General features: G+C 38.0%; 1 protein-coding gene and 1 long non-coding RNA gene across 4 annotated transcripts; one reads left to right on the top strand and one right to left on the bottom strand.

Moving 5' to 3' along the window:
* Positions 1 to 414: 414 nt before the first annotated feature.
* Positions 415 to 21,662, bottom strand: LOC127864042 (uncharacterized). 2 transcript variants are annotated; one of them, XM_052403720.1, is made up of 3 exons: positions 21,337 to 21,662; positions 7,156 to 8,725; positions 415 to 1,257 (listed from the first exon to the last, which is right to left on the bottom strand). In XM_052403720.1, the coding sequence occupies exons 2-3, from the start codon at positions 8,714 to 8,716 to the stop codon at positions 656 to 658; spliced, it is 2,163 nt and encodes a 720-aa protein (XP_052259680.1). In that variant the 5' UTR covers positions 8,717 to 8,725; positions 21,337 to 21,662; the 3' UTR covers positions 415 to 655. The 2 variants fall into 2 exon arrangements, with proteins under 2 accessions (XP_052259680.1, XP_052259681.1); XM_052403721.1 differs by having other exon boundaries at positions 21,366 to 21,662.
* Positions 13,991 to 14,619, top strand: LOC127864043 (uncharacterized). 2 transcript variants are annotated; one of them, XR_008041396.1, is made up of 3 exons: positions 13,991 to 14,305; positions 14,357 to 14,373; positions 14,561 to 14,619. It is a non-coding gene; the product is annotated as an uncharacterized LOC127864043 (long non-coding RNA). The 2 variants fall into 2 exon arrangements; XR_008041395.1 differs by having other exon boundaries at positions 14,442 to 14,592.
* Positions 21,663 to 21,923: the final 261 nt, after the last annotated feature.

The raw sequence follows: 21,923 nt of genomic DNA, 5'->3' as shown, positions 1-21,923 counted from the left end.
ACATGGGCGTTATTTTTGTCTAAAAATCGTTCTTTCTCTATTAATACATTTTGTTGTGTCATGTCAGCTTTAAACGGCACAATGCAAACCATTTCATAACAAAAAAGCAGTTGTAAACATTTATATTAATATTTAGGCTACAGCTGTTTGTGTTTTAAAGAAAATTGGTTGTGTTTTGTAGTGATAACAAGATAACGTTTTAGTCAATGAATGGAGACAATTCACTATTTCCGCACGTCATGATATTATCTGCATTTACGGATACAATATATCATGACAAACACATATCTGTAATATAGCGTATAACTTTTATTGGGTCGCCCGTACTTGAGTACAATGGCGATTTGCGTTTTGTTATATTTAAAAATAACACAATATAACAAAGACTAAGTAATATTATTAAACCTGTTTTATTGAACTTGATCATAACTCAGTACAAATCATAATTTAAACAGCAGTTTTGTTACAGTTTATATATTGTGTATAGCTTGTAAAAACGTCATGAATTTAAGTTTCAAATGATAACATCGACACCAAGTTTTTTCCTGGCTGAAAAGTTTCTTCAATTTGAACAGCCCAATAGTTTTCAAGCCTGTACGTAAGCTTTTAAGTATAAAATCCGTTCTTTAAAAGTGCATTAAGGCAGGGCTTTGGTTCACAAGCCAACGATAGCGAAAGTATTTGGGGCATCTTCGTTTTCCCCAGCGAAAGTGACCAAAGCCAGACTGGCGCGTTCATCCACGCTCACTCCCGAAATATTATTGAGCACGGACGAAGTGTCGACCGGCCAGTCGGAAATTCCGGTCGCCTTCAAGTAGGTTTGAAGACATGACGGAAATGCGACGTATACCAGCGATTTTCCCAGGCATAGGCTAGACGGAGTTTGTTTCCCGCTCTCCAAGCGCGTCTGCCATGCGACTTCCTGCTTACTAAAATTATACTTCACCAATGAACACGTTTTTGTGAACAGCATGTACACGCTGTTGTCCTGAAAGTCGTAACAAGTGCGCACGTCCGGTGCGTCGCAGCGCTCGGGCAGCGAGTTCTTGAACGTCACCGATGTCTTCATGCGGCCAGACTCCTGGATAATCAAAACCTTGCCGGCGCCCCCAATAGCGAACTCTCGCAAAGTATCGTCAAACTGGAAGCCGTTGACGACGGAAATTTCCGGCGCTGCAACCTGAACGCAGACCCGCCGTTCAAGACTTCGTTCCCCGAACGCCATGTAGACGGTGATATGTAGACCCTTGCTCCGCCCTGTAAGCAGGTCGCACGAGTAACAATCATATATCACTGATGTATCGACGCTGTTTTAAAATACAAGTTTTGGTTTACCTATCACAGTTATCTGCAACGATAAAAAAGGAATTCCCGGGACAGTTTAAGGAATTCCCGGGACAGTTTAAGGAATTCCCGGGACAGTTTAAGGAATTCCCGGGACAGTTTAAGGAATTCCCGGGACAGTTTTCTCTCAAAGAGAAACAAGCTTATCTTTGAGTTGTGGGGAAATAACATCGAAGCTTTCTCTTAAAAGTGTAAGCGGTCTATTTGTTTCAAGTTGCGCTGCAAAAAGACACGCTTGCGAACAACTTGTGTAACCACAAAATTTAGTCGTAGCATGGAAATTCAACGGTACCGTGTTATCTCTTATATAACTGTAGCGATACCGTGTTATCTTTTATATAGTTTTAGCGATACAGTGTTACTATATATATAACTGTAACAATACCGTGGTACTTCCTATTAAACTGTAGCGGTAACGTGTTACTTCCTATATAACTGTAGCGATACCGCGTTACATAATATTTAACTGTAGCGGTACCATGTTACTTCCTATATAACATTAGCGGTACCTTGTTACTTCCTATATTACTGTTACTTGGTATATAACTGTAGCAATACCGTGATACTGCCTTTATAACTGCAGCGGTACCGTGTTAGTTCATGTATAACAACGGCGGAATCGTGTTATCTCTTTTATAGCTGTAGCGATGCCGTGTTACTTTCTACATGTATATAACTGTAGCGGCACCATGTTACCTCCTATATAACTGTACCAATACCGTGTTACTTTATGTTTAACTGTAGAGATACCGTGTTTGTTTCTATATAACTGAAGCGGTGCCGTGTTACCTCCAATATATCTGTAGCAATACCATGTTTTTTCCTATATAACTGTAGCGATACCGTGGCACTAACAAAAGAACTGTAGCAATACCGTGATACTGCCTTTATAACTGTAGCGGTACATTGTTGCTTCATATATAACAACGGTGGAACCGTGTTATCTCTTATATAACTGTATCGATGCCGTGTTACTTCCTATATAACTGTAGCGGTGCCATGTTACCTACTATATAACTCTAGCGATACCGTGTTACTTCCTGTTTAACTGGAGAAGTACCGTGTTTGTTCCTATATAACTGTTTAGCGGTACCGTGTTACTATTTATACTACTGTCGCGGTACCGTGTTACCTCCAATATAACTGCAGCGATACCGTGTTACTTTCTATATACCTGTAGCGATATCGTGTTACGTCCTGTATAACTCTACTGATACTGTGTTACTTCATATATAATTGTAGCGGTGCATTGTTAATTCCTATTTAACTGTAGCGGTACCATGTTACTGCCTATATAACTCTAGCGGTACCATTTTAATTCCTATATAACTCGAGCGGAACTGTGTTACTGCATATAAAACTATTGCGGTACTATGTTACTTCATATATAACTGTAGCGACACCGTGTAATCTCCTTTACAACTGCAGCGATACCGTGTTACGTGCTATAAAATTCTAGCGGTACCGTGTTACTTCTTATATAACTGTAGCGATGCCGTGTTACTTCCTAAATATATGTAGCGGTGCCGTGTTGCTTCCTATATAACTATAGAGATACTGTGTAACTTCCAATATAATTGTAGCGATACAGCCTTACGTCATATATAAATCTATCGATACCTTGTTGCTTAATATATAACTCTAGCGATACTTGTTTTTTTCCTATATAAGTGTAGTGTTTTAGTACCTTGCTACTTCAAATATAAATGTAGCGATACCGTTTATTTTCCATATATATGTTTTGAGGTGCGTGTTACCTCCTTTATAATTGTAGCGCGTTACTTCATATATATCTGTAACGGTAGCATGTAACCTTCTTAATTTATGTAGCGATACCGTGTTACTTCCTATATAACTTAGCGAAACCGTGTAACTTCCTATATAAATGTTGCGGTACCGTGTAACTTCCTATATAATCATAGCGGTACCGTGTTACTTCCTATATAACTTTAGCGGTACCGTGTTACCTCAAATATAACTGTAGCGGTACCGTGTTACTTCCTATATAACTCAAGCGGAAACGTGTTACATCCAATATAACTGTAGCGGTACCGTGTTACTTCCTATATAACTGTAGCGGTACCTTGTTACTTCCTATATAATTGTAATTCATATTCAACTGTAGCGGTATCGTGTTACCTCTTATATAATTCTAGCGGTACCTTGTTAATTCTTATTTATAACTATTGCAGTACTATTTTACTTCATATATAACTGTAGTGATACCGTGTTACCTCCTATACAACTGAAGCGATGCCGTGTTACGTGCTGTATTACTCTAGCGGTACCATGATAATTCCTTTATAACAGTAGCGGTACCGTGTTACTGCATACGAAACTCAAGTACTTTCTATATAACTGTTACGGTATAATTTAACTTCATATATAACTGTAGCGTTACCGTGCTATATCCTATACAACTGTAGCAATACTGTGTTACATGCTATATAACTCGAGCGGTACCATGTTAATTTCCTATACAACTGTAGCGGTACCGTGTTACCTCTTATATAAAGGTAGCAATACCATGATGCCTCCTATAAAATTCTAGCGGTAACGTGTTAATTCTTATATATAGCTGAAGCGGTATCTTAATACTTACTATATAACTGTAGCGGTACCATGTTATCTCCTATACAACTGTAACAATACCGTGTTACGTCCTGTATAATTCTAGCGGTGCCGTGTTAATTCCTATATATAGCTGTAGTGATATCTTGTTACTTCCTATATAACCGTTGCGGAACTATGTTACTTCATATATAACTGCAGCGATACCGTGTTATCTCCTTTATGACTGAAGCGATACCGTGCTATAAGTGCTCGTATAACTCAAGCGGTACCGTGTTCATTCCTTTAAAATTGTAGCAATACCGTACCACCTCCTATATAACTGTATCAGTACCGTGTTACTTCCTTTATAATTGTAGCGATACCGTAATACCTCCTATATAACTGTATCGGTATCATTTTACTTCTGTTATAACTGAAGCAAGACCGTGCTACCACGTATATATATATATCTGTAGCGATAACGTGTTACTTCCCTTATAACTGTTGCGATACCTTGTAACCTCCTATTTAACCGTAGCGGTACAGTGTAACTATCTATACTACCGTAGCGGTACCGTGTTATTTCCTATATAATTGTAGCGATACCGTGTTACTTCCAATATAACTGTAACGATACCTTGTTACCTCCTATATACTAGTTACTGTTACTTTCTTTATAACTGTTAAGCGGTACCGTGTTACTATCTATACTACTGTAGCGGTACCGTGTTACTTCCTATATAACTGTAGCGATACAGTGTTACTTCCAATATAACTGTAGCGGTACAGTGGTACTTCCAATATAACTGTAGCGTTACCGTGTAACTTCCTTTTGATTGTTTTAGGGAAAGTATCCAGACGTGAGCTATTTAAAATAAATCTGTGTAGATATTGTTTAAGTCGGATATGAAATATTGAACATAAAGAATATAAAGCATTGAAATCGGTGCACTTTTTTAAACGCGTTTTTTTTCTTTCTAAAGAGCTTTGTTTATTTACGTTCATGAAATGTTGGGGATGTTGGGGGTTAAAGAGGAAGTAGATATAATCGGCTACTGTACCGGCTCTACAAATTAAATGCATTCACGCGTGAGTTTCGGTAAATAGGTAATGTTTAGTTATTTGTTTTGAAAGCAAAAAGATAAATAAATGATGCAGCACCTATATAAAATAAAATAGCGCAAACTATAAGTGATAAAAAGATATAGGAATTCAATTAATTGCGGTATTTACTTATCATATGGTTACAATATAACGCAAACCTACCTAACACAGCAATATCGTCCCTGCCACACCCCGCCATACCTACCTAACACAGCGATATCGTCCCTGCTGCACCCCGCCATTCCTACCTAACATAGCGATATCGTCCCTGCCGCAACCCGCCATACCTACCTAACACAGCGATATCGTCCCTGCCGCAACCCGCCAAACCTACCTAACACAGCGATATCGTCCCTGCTGCACCCCGCCATGCCTACCTTACACAGCCTTATCGTCCCTGCTGCAGCCAGCCATACCTACCTAACATAGCAATATCGTCCCTGCCGCAACCCGCCATACCTACCTAACACAGCGATATCGTCCCTGCCGCACCCCGCCACTGTAGCGATAACTGTAGCGATACCGTGTTATCTCCTTTATTACTGAAGGGATACCGTGCTATACGTGCTCGTATAACTCAAGCGGTATCGTGTTCATTCCTTTAAAATTGTAGCAATACCGTACCACCTCCTATATAACTGTATCAGTACCGTGTTACTTCCTTTATAATTGTAGCGATACCGTATTACCTCCTATATAACTGTATCGGTATCATTTTACTTCTGTTATAACTGAAGCAAGACCGTGCTACCTCGTATATATTACTGTAGCGATAACGTGTTACTTCCCTTATAACTGTAGCGATACCTTGTAACCTCCTATTTAACCGTAGCGGTACAGTGTTACTATATATACTACTGTAGCGGTACCGTGTTATTTCCTATATAACTGTAGCGATACCGTGTTACTTGCTATATAACTGTAGCGATACCATGTTACTTCCTATATAATTGTAGCGATACAGTGTTAATTCCAATATAACTGTAGAGATACCGCGTTACTTCCAATATAACTGTAACGATATAACTTGTTACGCCCTATATACTAGTAACTGTTACTTCCTTTATAACTGTTTAGCGGTACCGTGTTACTATCTATACTACTGTAGCGGTACCGTGTTACTTCCTATATAACTGTAGCGATACCGTGAAACTTTCTATATAACTGTACCAGCACAGTTTTATTTTCTATATAACTGTAGCGATACCGTATTACTTCTTATATAACTGTAGCGATACTGTGTTACTTCCAATATAACTGTAGCGGTACAGTGTTACTTCCAATATAACTGTAGCGGTACAGTGGTATTTCCAATATAACTGTAGCGTTACCGTGTTACTTCCTTTTGATTGTTTTAGGGAAAGCATTCCAGATGTGAGCTATTTAAAATAAATCTGTGTAGATATTGTTTAAATCGGATATGAAATATTGAACATAAAGAAGATAAAGCATTGAAATCGGTGCACTTTTTTAAACGCGTTTTTTTCTTTCTAAAGAGCTTTATTTATTTACGTTCATGAAATGTTGGGGATATTGGGGGTTAAAGAGGAAGTAGATATAATCGGCATCTGTACCGGCTCTTCAAATTAAATGCATTCACGCGTGAGATTCCCGGTTAATAGGTAATATTCGAGTAATTTGTTTTGATAAATGATGCAGTACCTATATAAAATAAAATAGCGCAAACTATAAGTGATAAAAAGATATAGGAATTCAATTAATTGCGGTATTTACTTGTCATATGGTTACAATATAACGCAAACCTACCTAACACAGTGATATCGTCCCTGTCGCATCCCGCCATACCTACCTAACACAGCGATATCGTCCCTGCTGCACCCCGCCGTACGTACCTAACACAGCGATATCGTCCCTGCCGCAACCCGCCATACCTACCTAACACAGCGATATCGTCCCTGCTGCAACCCACCAAACCTACCTAACACAGCGATATCGTCCCTGCTGCACCCCGCCATACCTACCTTACACAGCGATATCGTCCCTGCTGCATCCAGCCATACCTACCTAACACATCGATATCGTCCCTGCCGCACCCCGCCATACCTACCTTACACAGCGATATCGTCCCTGCTGCACCCCGCCATGCCTACCTTACACAGCGATATCGTCCCTGCCGCACCCCACCATACCTACCTAACACAGCGATATCGTCCCTGCCGCAACCCGCCATGTACAAGAGTTGCTCCCCTTCCATCTCGCAGATCAGCCGTCCGTCAGTCCTCGCCAATAGAACGCTCGAGTTCTGCTCGTCTAGGAACGCGAGGCGGTTGGCAGGAAGTAGAACCGCACACGTCAGTCGGCGTCGGCGAATCGTCTCTCCGGTTAGTTTAACTGACCGCGTCTCAACGCATTTCTGTTTGCACCTCGCAGTGCCGGCTTTAGATGTGATCTTAGATCCAGCTGGGATCGCTCCGCTGTCTAACTTTACTCCTGATATTGACAAATACCCAGTGCTTTGTGGTATAATCTTTGATGTTTCATGTTTGGAAACGGGTGGAGTTTGGCTGTCGTTTTTGTTTGGAACAGAGACTATATGCTGCAAAACCTGGGATGTTTGGGCAACAAACGTCGGGACCTTGTCGTTAATGGGCGTGGTTGGTTTCACAGAGGATACGCCTGACTCGATACCGGGGAAATACTTCTCCACGATTGAGTTGCTGCGGAGGGAGGATTGTGCTCGTCTTCCCGTGGGTGTAGAAAGCGTCCCGGGGTCTGTAGGGCTGGACTCGGACTGCTCAGTCGGACACGAGGTGTCGATCACTCGTCCTTTATCCGCGTTGCAATAATCGTCAAACTTGGGCTCTGTCGCAATGTCGGTCACGGTTCGCTCGTAGCTAGAGCCCGCCAGAGGAGGGGTATCAGGAACCGGAAGTGGTTCAGGTAACCCCGTCCTATGCACGAGATCCTCGTAAGCGTCGCTATTGCTCTTCGACGGCTTGTTCGTTTTCTTTATGGGAGCCTCGTAACGATTGTATGGGGGTGAATCTGGACCAGCCACGCTGTTCCCGTTCCCAGACGGCGGATTCGATTTGATGCCACCCTCGTCCAGCATGTCATAAGCCTCCAAGTCGTCCTCGATGTACGAAATCTCACCCAGCGGCGAGGAGACCGCCTCTTTGAGCTGCTTGTTTGATTGAAACAATGTCACAATGGTCAGACAGGTGGCCGGAAGCGACCGCTCACGTTTTGAGAGTTCAGCCATGCTGATTTCTTTCGCTTTGGATTTTCTATCTGTCAAACGACCAATTTCGCCCTCAAATAGCGCTTTGACTGTGTCAATAGCCTGCAATCTATTGGTGTTATTTTCTTTGACGATGTTCGTTTTTTCATCGACGTACTTCAGTGCATGTGCGTACTTTTTCTGCAGCGAGAACGTGATATCCGTGTAATAACTGTCAATCTGCGCGCGCAGCTCCTCGCGCTTCCGCTCCGCGTGGGTCACGTGCTTCTCGAGTTGTTCGCGCCGCTTTACAATTGCTTTATTCATGAGCAGTAGCTGCACGAGCTTCTGGTCGCTCTCGGAGCACATGTTCCTCAGCGTCTTAGTCTCGCATTTCTTCGAGCTGTGTTTTTTGTCTTCCACGATACATTTCATGCAGACGAACTGTCGGTGTTTGAGGCAGAGTGCTTCAGCTGCTGTACGCGGGTGCTCCCCGCACGTTGGCGTCTCTCCCACGTCAAAAAGGCCATCCATCCAGGGTCCCTAGTGGGCAATATAAGGAAATGACGTAAGTTCATCTCAAACTTAAAACAAAATAAAGAGCGTTCTGTGAACATATGACGTGATTAAACCCTCACTTATAATATCATCAATATTTGCGAGGTTTTAATATCTTGTGAGATAACATAGATTTATTATACTCTATTATAATTTCATACTTTACTTCGACATCATATATTTTTATTTAAAGTGTTTTATTAGAAAAACCGCAAAAAATACAGGGATTCTGAGGAAAATTCAATAAACGGGTGCATTCGACACCCATGAAAACGTAACCAAAACGCTTAAAAAGTTCCCAAACATGAAACGATGGAGTGTTATCTTCATAAATTGCTTTTTTAATGCTCCTTTCTCAGGTCCCATATTTCATTGATGTATCAATTACAGAGTAACTTAGTTATAAAATGTGTTTATAACTATCTGACATTGTAAAAATAACTTGCACAATTTAGTTTTTTCCCATTTATTTCTCATCAATTTACCACTATTTTCTGTACAATAGGATCGCTATCTTTGGTAAATGGTTGCTGAAAGGCTAACATTCACTATATGCATATTAAATGTCATACTGTAAATACTTGTAGAGGTCATTTGCATAACAGTTCACTCTCGATCCTTTGAGTTAAATAAATTATTTGACAAGGTTGAGTGCAAATAACACATTTCAAATTATTATATGGTCCAATTATATTTGAAATCTGTAAGAAAAACTTTCAATAGCTCAAAACTAAATTCACCCTCCCAAGTGAATATATTTATGGTAAATGGTGGTCTCGTCAAATAACCACATGCTTCGTTATAATCACACAATATTGATTATCTACACATAAGTTGTCAAAACTATCAATAGGATATTTTAGAATGGTTGAATACGGTTGCAAATATCCATGATAACTTAATGATCTGCTGTAAATATTTTCAAATAACTGCATTGTATTGCTCTTTGCGATATTGTCATGTCAGGCAATTTCAATAAAAACCCGTTGAATGCTTTCTTTAGAAGTTTTACACTCATAACAGCCATGAAAAATAGCCCCATACTTGGAATGGAATCAAATTACAAGTACAGTAATCCTATTCAGTTAACAATTTTGAAATGTCTTGTACTTCTAATTAAATGAACTATTCATTAACGTCATAGTCAATTCATGAACAATTCATTAATTCAACCTCTGGATGTCATGATAAAGTTTCAACATAATCATAAACATTAAGTTTATGACCTGTAAAGAATTTAAACAAACTGAAAATTCACATCCATAAGAGTTAAATACATATGCTCACTTAAGCCATTAAACTGAGAGGATAATGCATTCAATATGACTCTAAATTATAAGATGGTATTTATCAACATAGTTAAGCTGTTTTGTTATTTAATAACAATGGAAAATATTGCGAAAAGAGATTAGTTATTGTGTATAATGAGTCAATTTTTTATTTGGTCACATTGTTTTAAAGGGCAAGAACAAATTGGACACTACATGGCACACTTTAACAAGTGTGTTTTATTGAAATAATGTAATGCCAAGTATTTGGCAAGATTTACATAAACATTTCTAAAAATACCCTGAAGTGTACTTAATTAACTACAAAGTTCATTTACTGTGTATTTTATGACCAGTATCATTCATGACATTAACCAAATATTAATGAACATTTGGTTCTTGAACTTTAAGTTTATAAGATTGTTTTGTCTTTATGAATAGCCATTTGTCATTTATATTCGTTTTTTAACAAATGTATTGAACTTGTTCATAAATCTTTCTTGAACGTGTTTATGCACAGTTCTTGAACGCGATTATAAACATTTTTTAAACATATTTATGAACCGTTATTGAGCACGTTATTCACGAACAGTCCTTGCATTTCTTTGCATGGGTTTGCATTTGAAAAATTAAAGAGCTAAATAGTTTATGTGAAATATGCCTTCAAAAAGGGCAATTCAGGGTAACGCATTTTCAGATGTCCTAACATTACAAGTGTGCTAAGATGATCAGCTAAGTGACTCCTCAGACTCCATACAATTTATATACGCCATACAATTTATACATTAATTGTGTGTGTGTCATAAGTATTCGTGGTATGACCGTGAAGATGATTAACATAGGGTCCCGTGTGTGTCACACAAACGATGGATGCATTTAGAGCTGATGGAAAGATGAAGGTGGTCTTCTACCACCTTGGATTTGTTCAAATCATGCACCAGGGCTTACATTATTTATAAAGACTATAGTAAATAACGTTTAAAACCCTTCTTTGAAACCGCTGGTTTCAGTTGTTCAACATTTAGTTTATAATATGAAACATGTACTGATTGTCAGAAAATCCAGAGAAAGTGAAAGTTTACAATTCAGCTTCATATTTATGTATCTATATCATCTGACGTCTTCAATAATTTATCTATGCCTGTTTCATTTTCAGTTTTTCGCTGGTAACGGTAGTTGTAAACGGGGTTGTTTTGATGTGTTTGCATTTTGTAATTGACAGCTTTCATGTAAATAAGTATACCCTTATTATACCCTAACAACATTTATGTATTGCAAAATTCTGACACGAAAGATGACACGAAATGTTTTGCAACTTAATGTCTTAATTTTAAAGCTTGATTCAGATATTTATATTTGTATCAAATGCTACTGACATTAAATGTTTGCATTAATTATGATTTATGGTGCACATGTCCTCTTACAATTAGCGAAAATCCAAGTTTGAAGAACAGCAGCTTAAACGCAGTATATCGTCCTGTGAAAATCAAAATGTAAACACAAGAAAACAAAAAAACATTTCTCAAAAGTACCGGCAACAAATTAAACAAAATAGTCATTTACCGTAAAATAACTGGACAGTTTGTTTTGATGCAAAATGTAACGGTAAGAATGTTTTTTCATACGTTTTATTGAATTATGGTACCTATGGTCCGTAAATTTTGCAGGGAAATGCCCTTAACTCCGTGAAGATTTCAGTCTTCGGTCGGGTCTGCTTGATGATTTAGTAGGTCACGCAAGTTGTGTATCGTGGTATTCCTTAAAAATGTGACACCGCATCAAAATATGTTCATTGCCAGAAAGGCAAATCATTTCCGCGTTGAATAAGACCATGTGCATGGAAATCGCTGCACAATTGATGAAGTTATTGCTGTTCAAAGCGATAAACCCAGTTTTCGGTTGATTTTGAGTTCAATACCTTGTTATACAACCTGTACAAAAGAGGTTCCTTAGACAGTGATCTCCGACAATACATGACAGGAAACGATGGCACTTCCGGTAAGCTTCAGAGGAACCCGAAGTTACATAAGCCAGGAATGCCGTTACGCACCATTGTGAATGGTAAGAGCCACCCGACAGAGAAAATGGCGAAAATTGTTGAGGACCAGTTGCGAAGCCATGTGACGTCACTTCCGTCGTTTGTAAGAGACACTATGAACTTCTTAAATAAAATACAAAAATTAAAACAACCTCTTCCGGAAGGTACGCTAATATTCTGTTTAGATGTGAAGGCCCTGTATCCAAGTGTCCCGAGAGATGAGGCCCGTGCTGCTGCTATAGACGCTTTAAACAGGCGAACGGACCCGGAACTTCCTACAGAGGACGTCATCGTGATGATGGACACTGTGTTGGAGAACAACACCTTCTCATTCAACGACGAACACTTTATACAGACAGAAGGGACGGCTATTGGCTCACGCCTCGGGCTGAACTATGCATCAACCTACATGGGTGCTTGGGAAAAGAACTGTTCCGGCGGTCAGAAAAGCAACCACTCGCATACTTCCGGTTTGTGGATGATGTGCGGGGCTTATGGACGCATGGTTTCGAGGCAATTAAAACTTTCCACACACAAGGAAATGGAATCAACCCTCGCATTAAACTCGAGCTCCGCTATTCTTCAGAAAAACAAGAGTACCTGGACACGGTGACATCAATACGGAACGGGCGCCTTCAAACCGACCTATATACTAAGCCTACCGATAAACACCTGTACCTACACAGGGAATCTTCGCACCTAGAGTCTACAAAAAGCAATACTATATGGTCTGGGTGTGCGTGCAAAAAGAATCTGTTTCAGAGGAGGTTGCCTACCGGAAGCACAGACAGGCGGTGAAAACACCTCGTGAACCGTGGATATGACAGGGCGTTTGTGGAGACCGAATTGATAAAGGTCGACAATAAAAAGAGAGAGGACCTTTTACGCGAAAAGACAAACTAGGAGCATAATACAAGGATTCCGCTGGTGATAACGTTTTCGCGCGCACTACCCAACATCGGCCGTATCATCCGTAGACACCTACACACGCTGCACACGTCTGATAGAATGAAGGAAGTGTTTTCTGAGCCCCCATTAGTAGCCTTCAGACGGGATTGCAACCTGCAAGACATCCTAGTGCACAAAAAACACAGTAGGATGTTCTTCCGAAAACCCAATATGAGCGGGCCCTGTGGGGCGCAGAGATGCGCCATTTGCCCGTACATGATGAAGGCGGAATATTTTACAGATCCCAGCGGCAGGAAGTACAGCGTCAGAAACAATGTTGATTGCAAATCATCCAATGTTGTGTACGCGGTCAACTGTCGTCGCTGTCGCACGTTCGTGTATGTGAGAGAGACCGGCGGAACTCTGTACCAGCGGCATCTATTGAATCTGTCGCGTATTTGCACACAGCACAGTGACTCGGTAGCTGAACATTTCTACACAGACGGACATTCCATGGATGATTTCCAAATAATGGGACTCGAAAAACTCAGCGGGTCGGACGAGTACCGCAAAACCATGGAGCAATTGTGGAAGTCAAAACTAAGGACATACCGACCATATGGCATCAACGTGCAAGAATAAACGTTTATAAATTTTTCGTTATAATTCGATTTTTTTCATTCAAAATGATGTTTATACCAATTAAAACCATAGCCAAACGCTAACCACCTGTGGGCTGAAATGGTACAAGGAGGGCTGGTTGGTGTGATTTCATGTGACAAATTCGGTAAGTCAGTTTGTTGGATCATTTCAGTTAATTAATAGTCATGTTACAAATGTATTTCTTTAAGAAGTATATGCAAAACCTGGGCCATATTTCCACATGTTTCTTCGTAACAGAACTAACTATATTGGCGATTTTTACTTTTGACACATCGTTATAACGGACAGTAAATTTATGTTTTATCCTATAATTATACAGTACAATAATATAATGTAAAAACTGTAAGTGTAATTTTATTAATCAGATTATACAAATCAAACCTCCAAGATCCATGATATTTTCAGGAATATGTAAGTCCACAGATTGTCACAGTACTGACAAAATCCCCCAAGGTCGCCCAACTCTGACGGTCGTCCAACTCTGAAGGTCGTCCAACTCTGAAGGTCCTCTAACTCTGAAAGTCGTGCAACTCTGAAGGTGGTCTAACTCTGAAGGTGGTCCAACTTTCAAGGTGGTTCAACTCTCAAGGTGGTCCAACTCTGAAGGTGGTCCAACTCTGAAGGTCGTCCAACTCTGAAGGTCCTCTAACTCTGAAGGTCGTTCAACTCTGAAGGTGGTCCAACTCTGAAGGTGGTCCAACTCTGAAGGTTATCTAACTCTGAAGGTCGTCTAACTCTGAAGGTCGTTTAACTCTGAAGGTGGTCCAACTCTCAAGGTGGTCCAACTCTAAAGGTTGTCTAACTCTGAAGGTCGTCTAACTCTGAAGGTCGTCCAACTCTGAAGGTCGTCCAACTCTGAAGGTCGTCTAACTCTGAAGGTCGTTCAACTCTGAAGGTCGTCCAACTCTGAAGGTCGTCCAACTCTGAAGGTCGTCTAACTCTGAAGGTCGTCCAACTCTGAAGGTCGTCCAACTCTGAAGGTCGTCTAACTCTGAAGGTCGTTTAACTCTGAAGGTGGTCCAACTCTCAAGGTGGTCCAACTCTAAAGGTTGTCTAACTCTGAAGGTCGTCTAACTCTGAAGGTCCTCTAACTCTGAAGGTCGTCCAGCTCTGAAGGTGGTACAACTCTGAAGTTGGTCTAACTCTGAAGGTTATCTAACTCTGAAGGTCGTCTAACTCTGAAGGTCCTCTAACTCTGAAGGTCGTCCAGCTCTGAAGGTGGTACAACTCTGAAGTTGGTCTAACTCTGATGGTTGTCTAACTCTGAAGTTGGTCTAACTCTGAAGGTCGTCTAACTCTAAAGGTCGTCCAACTCTGAAGTAGGTACAACTCTGAAGGTGGTCCAACTCTGAAGGTGATCCAACTCTGAAGGTGGTCTTACTCTGAAGGTCGTCCAACTCTGAAGGTGGTCTTACTCTGAAGGTCGTCCAACTCTGAAGGTTGTCGAACTCTGAAGGTGGTCCAACTCTGAAGATCCTCCAACTCTAAAGGTCGTCCAAGTCTGAAGGTTGTCCAACTCTGAAGTTCGTCATTCAGGGATTTCATTAGACTTTAACAACCAAATGACCCATGTTTAGAACTTTTGACGAATCAGCCTTTATAGTACACGGGACATAAGTAGCACAGGTGAAATTATATTTAAGTTAAAACTTAAAAGTAATTGTAACACAACATATAAAAAAGTTGTATTGCATTATTTAATTATACTGCAGTTTTCCGTATATGGCGCGCAACAATGCATAAAGGGCAACGTATATTAATTCGGTAACTTGAAACGAATGAAGTTATCATTTTAAGTCCCCAAGATTTAATGCTTAATGGCATGAACATCAAATACATATTAGCTATTTAAATACAAACTTCAATTAATCTGATACCCAATGCAAGTGATTTCATTCCAAAGAATTATTTTATGTCTATTTTACTCATTTCATATTTCAAATATAGATTCTATAGATTCTATCTTGCAAAACGCAGTGTTTCAAAACGCACACTTTTATTGCTTCAATCTTTATACAGCCGGGATTCGATCATAAATTTCGTGAAAATATGAACAAAAGCATGAAACTGTATTCACCGGGAATTCGATAATAAATCTTGTGACAACATATTTTTTCAAAATTATGTGTTCGTTTCGTTGTATTGCTTCGTTGCACCCTACTTCGGTCCATGTGAATTACCGTGTCGCTAATGTAGACTAACCACAATAGTTATATCATCCCGATAAATTAATGAGTTTGCGATTCAATGCGTAGACATCATAACCAGACAGATCCTTTTAAAGCCCCATTAACACTCAAAATCAACGAATATTTCGTTAATTATTTCGTAAAATAAAGTTAACCCATACAAAATCAGTGTTCCGTATATAATAGCCATAATTTCAAATCTAGATGTGGTCTGGTAACAATGTATCTTGTTAAATCTATGTTACCAGACCAAATGTAGCGTTCACATTTTGGCTATTGCTTTAAGATACAATGATTTTGTATGGGTTAACTTTATTTTATGAAATATTTTTCTAAATATTCTTTGATTTTGAGTGTTAATGGGGCTTTAAATACTGTCTTGTACCAAGTTTCTGACTACAACGAGCATGATGTCCATTACTTATTTTGTAACGAGTGGCCGCTTTGGTTTGCTTTGAGTTTATGAAGATTTTCTTTTATTAAGTTCTTAAAAACGTCCACCTCTCGGTGGGTTTAGCCCGTTTTTCGCTTATTTCTTTTGTGACAGAGTCAGAGGCCATATTGGACAATGTTCGTCTGACAAATTGTGCGAAAACGACGTTATTTTCAGTGTTGCATTGTTGGTAATTTTACTGTGAAAAGTTAACAAATTTCAACGGTTAGGTTACAACGAAGTGACCATCGTTTATACAAATACAAATATCTTGCGGTAACATAACCATGTAAATAACTGCGTTAATGAAGTTACTAAAGTTAATATTAACCACTGTTTATAAAATTGACCGCTGAGGTTAAAAAACCTGTCAAAACACATTTTTTTTAATGTTTATCAATATACGTAAATGTTTTAAATAAATTTACTTTCATTTACGACTGATTTTCAGAAAATAGTTTGTACATATTGCATAACTATGAATTGATAGTAAGTTGACGATTGGTCTCTCTCCTTATACCATCCTGTCTGCCAATTATCATCTCGTCCATTGATGGAAGCTGCTATCAAAACAATAACTTATAATGGAAACTAAAACTGCGACTTTGTACATGTACTTATAACTTTTTTGGAAGTATCTTTGCATAAGAATAGAATATTCGAATATGAACTTTGGATTCGAATATTCGGCCGATTTTCGAATATTCGAATATTCGGATATTCGGTCCCATCCCTAGTTAAAAGTAATTGTAACACAACATATAAAAAAGTTGTATTGCATTATTTAATTATACTGTAGTTTTCCGTGTATGGCGCGCAACAATGCATAACGGGCAACGGATTTTATATTGCAAAAATGAAAAACAATATTTCAAGATACAAAATCTAACAAATCAGACCGAAAACGGGCGGAAATTTTAATTGCGCAATCAATATATTCGTGTCATTGAAAGCGTTTTTTTCTATTGAAAGAAGGAAGTTTTTAAAGATCAGCAGAAGTATGGTTGCTTAGCGGTATAGATTTGACAATTTCTATAGACTATTCCCTTGAGAATATGGAGGAACTGAATAGGTTGCAATTACATAGCTTAAAGTTCTCAAGAGTCAATATCTGTCTCTAATGTATAAATTACCTTAAATCAGTCAAACAAACATGGCTAACATTTAAATTTATTTAACTGAGTTGGGTTGGAATGTGAAAGCTATGTTTGAAAGCTAAAAAGCATATTTCTCTTTAGTACACTAATAGCACAGACATTATATTGCTAAGTTGATCCTTTCAGTTGATAACACGTCTGAATAATAATAGTGGAAATTATGTACCTCCAAATGTCAGATAATGAGTTGCAAAAACCTCACATGCTCCTAGGTTAAATGTCAAGGTTACAGTTGAAGTTCAAAGGTCATACATGTCTTGAAGGATTAAGAAAAATTACCCTTACATTCCTTGACCAGATAATGTGCCACTAATAAATCCCGTGCTAGAAGGTGAAAGGTCACAATTCAAGGTCATAGGTCGTGAGTTTTCAGTTCTTCTTTTTTGTATTGAGTTGATGACAATTAATGCATATGCATTAAGCCCTGTTTTCCCAAAATGAAGCTTAAATTATCTTTTCTATTAATGATTTGAAAAAAAAATAAAGGTGATAATAACTTCAAAGTAACCTCGCTGACAAAGCAAATAAACAAAATCACTTTTAAAACAAATAAACAACCAATGAGTTCTAAATTGTTATAGTAAACATCTTTAAGGGACGTTTTAACAGTTTGTCATTAAATGCTTAATATTGATAAATGTAATTATTTGGGTCTTAAAAGCTCCATTAAAAAACAAGAATAAATTTAAGAAACAAAAAAGGTTACCCTCAACTGGGCTCGAACAACTGACCCCTGGAATAAAAGTCTATGGTTTAGACCACTCGGCCATATAATGAGAGATGTATTTCATACTTTATATAAGCAATCCTCGTAGTATGAAAAAAAAATAACGACAACAAGTCAACAACAGAACTCTTCAAATTATGAAATCGCTGAATTTTGTCAATTTACCAAAACGTGAAAAGGTCCCTTTAATGTCCTCAGACTTGCAAATTGAGTGAGTTCAATGCACTGTCAGATCTTACATCATGAATAACTTACAGGTTTAGTGGTTGCCTGTTAGCCTGGGCCAGTAGATATAAGCCCAGGAAACTCAATTTCAAAAGTTGGTTACAGCTGCGCTTATAAACGGGCAACTATCTTTTTCAAAGCTTGAACAACTCAATCCAATTAAAACATAGAATACAAATTGGCGACTGTGGATCCAATCCCCTGCGAAAATGTGTTCTAGAACATCAATAACAGTTTTAGCCCGTTCCATATTCGCGTTCTAGAATGTATGTTTTGGAATTGTTCCAAAACAGTTTACTAGAATAAATCCAGAGCACTTGTGGAGCATGGCTTGGTTCTGAAACTGTTCCAATAATATTCAAGAACATTTTTAGAACATTTCAAGGACAAATAAGTTCAAGAATTTTCTAAAAATGTTCAAAAATGTAGTTCTAGAACACATTTAGAACTCTTTAAGAACCAGTAAGTTTCTACAAAAGTTTAATGGAAGTTTCAATCTCTTTCATTCAGTCAAAATGAGCTTAGAAAATAATAACAAATAAACATAGTTTCCATTAAAGTGACAGGAAATTGATCATAAAGAGCATTCATGATTTCAAATATTGATTTACTAGAAAAACTTCAAGCAAGTGGAAGACATGTGAAAGATTTGTAGTCAATCGCAACAGGACAGATTTAAGGGGCAGGGCGGAACCAGAGGAACTATAAGTGACCCACAAATAATATTTCTTGTTTGTTTGTTGTATTAATAATGCGTAATAAAATTACCACTAAATTTCATTTTTTTTATTTAAGAGCATTCCATGTTACAAGTTCTGCGTGGAACAATGTCCTAGAACTGTTCAAGGACATTTTCAGAACTGTTCTAGAACGTTTGTTTCAGGCTTATTTGAAGAAAACCTTCGGAACTATTCTAAAACATTTCTAAAATTGCACTGGAACACACCGACTAAAACTGTTTTGTAATCATACTGAAAATGTTCTAGATTTTTAAGGAACAGTTGTTGATCGTTTTATATGAGAATAATTTCTAGAACAATTGTTTTAAAACATTTCTGGAAATTTATACAAGAACAATTCTTGAATAGTTCTAGAACGATGGTTCTAGAATTGTTCTAGAACAAACCTTCAAAACTGTTTTAGAACAATTGTTCTAGAAATTATTCTCATTTAACGTTCAACAACTGTTCTTAAATCATTCTAGAACATTTTAAGGATGATTTCAGAACACTTCTAGTCATTTGTTCCAGTACAATTCTAGAATTTATAGACTAGTTCTTAAACGTTTCGCATGGGTTAGGCCTAGGAAATTATTTAATGCCGGCTCACAACAAGACATGATGCATTAAAGTCTGTCATGTCGGCAAAATTGTTGCTCAATAGTTTAAGAAAATAGATAAAGTATTAGATACACATAACAAAACATGTACACGATTCTAGGCTTGTTGTTCTTTAGCAAGGCAACAAAAATTCTAAAGATGGTTGCCAGTGCAGCAAACCAATTGCGAAAAAAAGAGACATATTTTGTTATTTTGTCTAAGTTATCCCTGAAACATAAATATGAGGATAAACAGTGCACACACATCTCGACCTGTGCTTTAAGACACACTCTTTATAAATTTGAATGGGTTGTGTTCATTTCAAGTTTGCGATATAAAAAGCTATAACATAATTTTGAAAACTGAGATGCGTCTAAGATTATGCAATAGCAAACAACTTTAGTGCCTTCAGCGCTTTGATAACTGTTGTAATTGCTCTTTTAAACTGAAGTACATTATGAACAGCTCTATAAGAGGTGGTAATCATTTAAAAACAAGATGGCGACGTCCATGCCGAGACATATGTTTTTTGTTGTTTTATACCCTTTATTACTTTAATAACTTGTTAAAATGCCACTCACTTTCTAATCCTTCGATTGTGTAAACATGTTCCAGACAATAATGTTTGTGTATATAGTACTCCTACTAAATATATTTGACGCACAAGTACACTGCGCAATAGTGAAAAGAAATTGTTAATAAGTTACATTTAACCACGAAACGTTGATAAGTTGGAATGTGCGCACACACGATATAAGTATACTATACGGCGTGGTATTTTACAAGCATGCACTATTACTCGTTGAAACAACGCTTTAAAAATTGTCTCTAAATTTTAGAACACATGCCTATGTTTTATCTAAATTTTGAGAACGCCTGTATTTTATTTTAAAAAATGTGTTTCTAAATTTTAGGACATGAAACAAATAATTATTATCACGAAAACTTAGAGTTATTACGGTACTTAGCGAAAATCGAGATTAGGCGGAAAGTGTCGTCCCTGATTAACTCGTGCGGACTTTACATCTTTGGGACGACACTACGCACATTTCTAGAGCGAGGTTCATATTGGGAATGTAACAGCCTAAACTAAACACCAACAAATCCATTAACAATGATCTTGGAGAGATTATCTGCATTAAAATGATTGCGACCTTTTAACCAATTTACAATGTTCTACTGTTCATATTAAAATTGTTGGCAATGCTATTCAAATGTGTAGATTATAGATATAGAATCACATGCGTAATGTTAAATTAGAGTAAACGACATAATATTGCGTTCAATCAAACCAATCAATATTACAAAGGCAGTCAATCGGATCCATATGAACAAAAGATATACAAATGTATGAACAGCACAGTGTACTTCCTCTTTAAAAGGTAGTCCAACTATATGGCATATGCAAGTTTAAAAAATCACGAGTTTAAGTAGTTAGATTATTACACTAGTAATATAAATTACAACATAATTTTAATCTGCATTAACTTTTAAGAACGATTTATGCTATTTTAATATTTGTGACTCAGTGAAATGTACTCACCACGAGCAAAAATCACTCGTACTTCACTACACATAAAACGATACTACCAAGCTGTTTATTTTTGTAATATGACATTTTAATTAAACATTCAAAACATATGAAGCTATATCGATTCAAAGATATGTAAATAAATACATTATGCGTACCTGTATACGTATTTCTCAAGGTAACGTACCGTCCAAACACGCACCTGTAGACGTATTTCTCAAGGTAACGTACCGTCCAAACACGTACCTGTAGACGTATTTCTCAAGGTAACGTACCGTCCAAACAACACAATCCAAATCTGGTACACGACAAGTAGGGACACCTATAGCAAAGTGGCATTAACAAAGTCGTCGTCCCAAGTTAATTGCATATTCTCATTTCTGTGCGCATGCTTTATACCACACATTATAATCCGAAATCAAACACTTGACTAATTAAAGCCTTACCCAAGTCGGCATTCAACCCGTTCCTGCAAATATTTGAACACCCGACACCCTATCCCAACTGAAGACTAGTAAGTTACAAGACCATTTGGAAATTTGATAGTTTTATTAGAATAACTACCGCGTTATACTGTATTTGTAAACGTGCTGGAGGTTTTGTTGCACAATAAACAGCCAAAATAAATAGCCCAATGCTAGGGCTCAAATGGGTACACGCAAACGCTTGCGTTTTACGATTTCCTATGTACCAACGTACTATAAGTCAGGCCCGTACCCAGGCTCTTGGCCCTGGGCCTACTAAA

The sequence above is a fragment of the Dreissena polymorpha genome, unplaced genomic scaffold (assembly GCF_020536995.1).
Source record: "Dreissena polymorpha isolate Duluth1 unplaced genomic scaffold, UMN_Dpol_1.0 chrUn088, whole genome shotgun sequence".
Classification (NCBI taxonomy): domain Eukaryota; kingdom Metazoa; phylum Mollusca; class Bivalvia; order Myida; family Dreissenidae; genus Dreissena; species Dreissena polymorpha.
The sequence above is the reverse complement of the archived record's forward strand: the minus strand, read 5'-3'. Positions and strand labels throughout refer to the sequence as shown.

Bases quoted from the DNA above. Each gene is read 5' to 3' on its own strand.
- LOC127864042 (XM_052403720.1), bottom strand. From the start codon at position 8,716: ATGGATGGCCTTTTTGACGTGGGAGAGACGCCAACGTGCGGGGAGCAC. The intron at 1,258-7,155 runs GTAGGTATGGTG...ACCTGCTTACAG, and splicing joins GGACGATATCGCTGTGTTAG to GGCGGAGCAAGGGTCTACAT.